This window comes from Palaemon carinicauda, chromosome 20 (assembly GCF_036898095.1).
Source record: "Palaemon carinicauda isolate YSFRI2023 chromosome 20, ASM3689809v2, whole genome shotgun sequence".
NCBI classification, from domain to species: Eukaryota; Metazoa; Arthropoda; class Malacostraca; order Decapoda; family Palaemonidae; genus Palaemon; species Palaemon carinicauda.
The window spans coordinates 108,231,410-108,236,409 of record NC_090744.1 but is presented as its reverse complement, the minus strand read 5'-3'; the positions used below and the strand labels follow the sequence as shown (position 1 = coordinate 108,236,409).

The 5,000-nt window shown below is 29.3% G+C and overlaps 1 protein-coding gene across 1 annotated transcript; it reads right to left on the bottom strand.

The window, feature by feature from the left end:
* Window positions 1–2,631: 2,631 nt before the first annotated feature.
* Window positions 2,632–3,154, bottom strand: LOC137659590 (tick receptor for ospA-like). Its single transcript, XM_068394438.1, has 2 exons — window positions 2,816–3,154; window positions 2,632–2,705 (listed from the first exon to the last, which is right to left on the bottom strand). The coding sequence occupies exons 1-2, from the start codon at window positions 3,152–3,154 to the stop codon at window positions 2,667–2,669; spliced, it is 378 nt and encodes a 125-aa protein (XP_068250539.1). The 3' UTR covers window positions 2,632–2,666.
* Window positions 3,155–5,000: the final 1,846 nt, after the last annotated feature.

Genomic DNA, 5,000 nt, shown 5'->3' with positions numbered 1-5,000 from the left:
ATAATTTGATAGTTTTGAGAAGCAGTATGTAATCAAACTTACCATAAGAACACACATACACACACACACACACATATATATATATATATATATATATATATATATATATATACATACATACATATATATATATATATATATATATATATATATATATATATATATATATATATGTGTGTGTGTGTGTGTGTGTGTGTGCCTGTATGTGTATATATATACATATACAGTATACATGCATATGGATGTATGATATATGATATAATATGTATGTATATATATAAGCGCATACACACACGTGTATATACATAAATATACATACATATATATATATATATATATATATATATATATATATATGTGTGTGTGTGTGTGTGTGTGTGTGTGTGTGCTCTACTGTAATGCAATTTTAATGTGAAACTATCATGATAATGATGACAATTATAATGATAACGATATTAATAATGGCATCGAAGACTAATATCGTCATAATAATAACCATAAATGTAATAGTCGATACATTTCAATATTTAGAAAAATGAAATAAATAAAAAAGAATGAAACAATTACAAAAAAAAAAATATTTCACAATCTTTGATTGTATAGCCACATTAGTAGTAATTGATAGCAATATAAGATTGCAGCTCGTCTGGAATATTATGGCCATATGATAAGGAGAGAGGGATTGGAACCGATCAAGAGAGCTCAGCAAAGGCAAGTGATAAGGAGAAATAATGTGTGGAAGGATATGGGTGGTTTGGTACTGAGGGGAGAAGATGCGAAAGATAGAAAAGGATAGAGTTGACTTGAGCGGCCGACCCTATTATACAGTGGGACTAATGATGTCGAAGGAAGAAGATGAAATCTTTGAGACATTTGGCTTATACAAATGAATCAAAATATATTAACTATTTCCAATAAGTAATAAAAGCATAAGTTGCTGTGAGACAAACTTCTTTCCAATTATGAAATTACTTAAGTTATTTCGGGGTATTTCAGAGATTTCGTAACGAGATTTCTAACAGTTATGTAATCAAACAAAATAGTTTTAATGCTCGGAAAGTTATTTTTCCATTAGTCATTAGAATGTAGCAATAAATGAATAAAAAGAATGAAAATGAATAACACAAAAGGCTTGGCTTCCTGCCTTTTAACGTTGCTGTTCTTAAAATAATTTATTTTTTCTTACTTCCTTTTCTCATTGGACTATTTTACCTGTTGGGTCCCCTAGCTTATAGCGTATTGCTTTTCCTACCAGGGTTGTAGCTTAGCAAGTAATAATAATAATAATAATAATAATAATAATAATAATGATAATAATAATAATAATAATAATAATAATAATAATAATAATAATAATAATCAGAAATTACTAATATCATGGTTATTGTTTTTATTATCAATATCTTTATTATAGTTATCATTACAATAATAGTAGTAGTGTGATGATAGGCTGCATAGTGATTAAAATCTAAAATCAAACAAATTAAGCTATTCACAATTACTGTTATTGTTATAATTACTATTAACATTATTTACAGTATCATTATCATCAATAATAATAATTTACCATTAGACCTTGAACAATGATTATTATTATTATTATTATTATTATTATTATTATTATTATTATTATTATTATTTTTATTATTATTATTATTATTATTATTATTATTATTATTATTATTTTTATTATTATTATTATTATTATTATTATTATTATTATTATTGTTATTATTATTTGTAATACTTATAATTTATAATTTTTTTTTTTTTTGTGGCAGTATTTCTTTCAATTTACAACGAGCATATATACAAACATAATCAATATACCTGTCAAAGAATGCATGGAAAGAAGCATGCATTTGCTCATACAAATATATCGACATTTTGCATATTCTTCTGTATATATATTCAACAGCAAACATAAATTGCTTTTTTTTCACGATTCAATCAATTTCATTCATATTCCGTATTCACAAACTAGGACAGAATTTGATAGAAATACAAAAGGAGATTTCGTGATCAAATCACAAATATTTTTCCGATCCTTACAATGAAATAAATTTCGTCTTTGAATAGAATAGACTTGAGTTTTTAAGGACTTACTTAGTTTAGCATTACTGTAGCTTAAAAACAATTTGTCAATAGTTTTGTCAAAGGTTATCCAACATTATTTTCAAGTAGCCAGCAGTGAAGTCAAACTTCAAACAAACATTTAGACAAGTAGTCCATACAGATGTCGGAGTTCAACCCAACTTTCAAAGTAGCCAATAATTGCACTAGTGTCCCACAAAATTTCACAAGTAGCAATAATGTTGTTTAAATCCCACAAATCATGATATTATGCATATGTTGCCTCAAGATCTTACATAACTTTGCATACACCAGTTGCTAATGGTATATAAATGACCAATTCCTCATAGTTTTGCCAAAATTAGCCCATATAGACAAGAACTCAAAATTACGTGCTTAGTCCTCATAGTTAATTAAAAAAAGCTTATATAATGCAATATTCACTGCTAAGATATAAATATCACTGAAACTTAGATTGAATTATTTACTAATTGTAGAATTTGAAAGAAAATTAAAACAAAATTTTATTCAGAAGTTTTATTCGTATAAAAAAATCGTAAATTTTCGATGAATAACTTGGAAGAGGAAAACAATTAGCTTCTTTTGTAGGTACTCGGTTCTTCTCTACCAATCTGAAAAAGAAATAAATTGGAAAGCATTTTTTTTTTTTTTTTTTTTTTTTTTTGTTAGATATTAAGTTCAAAAGTGATAACAAAAATATGTAAAAACTCTTAATATTTACCATGTCCATAGCCACCATGGCCGTGACCGTATCCGCCGTGGTCGTGACCATATCCACCGTGGTCGTGTCCATAGCCACCATGCCCTCCATGGTCATGTCCGTAGCCACCATGGTCGTGGCCATATCCTCCGTGACCTCCATGGTCGTGTCCGTAGCCACCATGATCGTGTCCGTAGCCACCATGACCGTGTCCGTGGCCCCCATGATCGTGTCCATAGCCACCATGGCCTCCATGGTCGTGTCCATAGCCACCATGGTCATGTCCATAGCCACCATGGCCGCCATGATCATGTCCATAGCCACCGTGACCATGTCCATGATCATGGCCATAACCTCCATGGTCGTGGCCATAGCCAGGAGACGGTACTGGGGCAGCCATTGCCAGGGCGAAGAGGGTAATCACAGCTACGGCTGCCGTAAACTGAAAACATACAGGTATACCGTATATTAGTGTCTTTGTCTTAATGGACATATAATTGTGTTGAATGTCATACAAATACAGACGCCTACAGGTGTTTTATATATATATATATATATATATATATATATATATATATATATATATATATATATATATATATACATATATATATATATATATATATATATATATATATACATATATATATATATATATATATATATATATATATATGAATATATATATATAATATATATATATATATATATATATATATATATATTTATATATATATATATATATGTATGTATAAATATATATTTATATATATAATATATATATATACATATATATATATATATATATATATATATATATATATATATATATATATACATATATATATATATATATATATATATATATATATATGTTTGTGTGTGTGTATGTGTGTATATGTCTGTGTGCTTATCTCAGCACTATGACCATAACCTTACAATTTATCTTTATTATCACAGTGGTGTATTATGTACATGGCGTAGCAGGATAGAGGATAATATAGTGCTTTGTATCCTCTTTTAAAAAAGATACTGAGGACCAGAGAGTTGTTAATTCACACCCCCCCCCCCCCCCACAGCTAACTATGAAGTGAATATGTGAGATTTGTATTTCGTATGTATATATACCGTTTCTTCTTACATTCTTAACCGCCATCTTGGAGCTCACAGAAGCCTTTTAGGAAGGTGTTCACCTGAATCACTTCACAACTCACCTGACGAAGGAACTGGATACCGGTGTCTTTTATACAGAGCACCATTTTCGAAACGGTCTCCCACCATCCCTCGCCCTAGTTTTTTTCCTAATTTGTCTTTTGGAAAAAACAGGAGTTCTAAAATAGAATTTAAAAGGAAAAGATAAAGACACCAATTCTTTTTTTTTTTTTCCAGCGTTGAGTGAAAGGCAAAGTGTTTGAAACCGGCGTGAAATTCGGCTGAGGTCGGGACATCAATTGGTCATAGTTTAAGAAATACTCTTTTCTTCGAGTGAGATTTTTCTCACACGGCCTTCGTAGGTGTTGCGTTAACAGACTGGAAAGCCTTGTGTTCTGTAGATTAACTTTATGTAATACTTTAAAAGAACGTTCTTTGATAGATCTATCATGTGGTATGCAGATATTTCAATTGCAATATACCTAAAAAGGATATGTCATTTAAAACAAATAATTTCATGTCGAAAACCAAAGACTACCAATAGTGTTGTTTTTATTCACCTTTTTACAAAGAAAGATTTTATGCTATAGTTTTATAATTTTTTTGTTTATATCAGGATCGGATTCGTAAAAAGAAAGATCAGTTCATAATAATGCTTGAGATATTTCCATATTCACCGTTAGCATTATACATCGGCCACAACCTAAGAGGGAGTGTTCTACGAAGTTATGCAGATTAACAAAGTCACATAAACGTAGACTGCGTTGCAACTGCTAATTATTATCTGAATATAAATTTTAGCTCTAAAAAGAATATATGAAAACCACGAACAGAAAATATATGAAAACCACGAAAGAAAATATATGAAAACCACGAATAGGAAAATAGCTAGTGACTTCTTTTTACAATTATAGATTTCTTTTTATGGCTCCATATTTATATTTCAATCCTTTCCCTCTGTTCTACAGAATAGTTTTCAAGGATATTTTTCTTTATTCACTCTGCTCTTTCCCTATTATTATGAAAGGAAGTTATATGGAATTATAAGTAACGT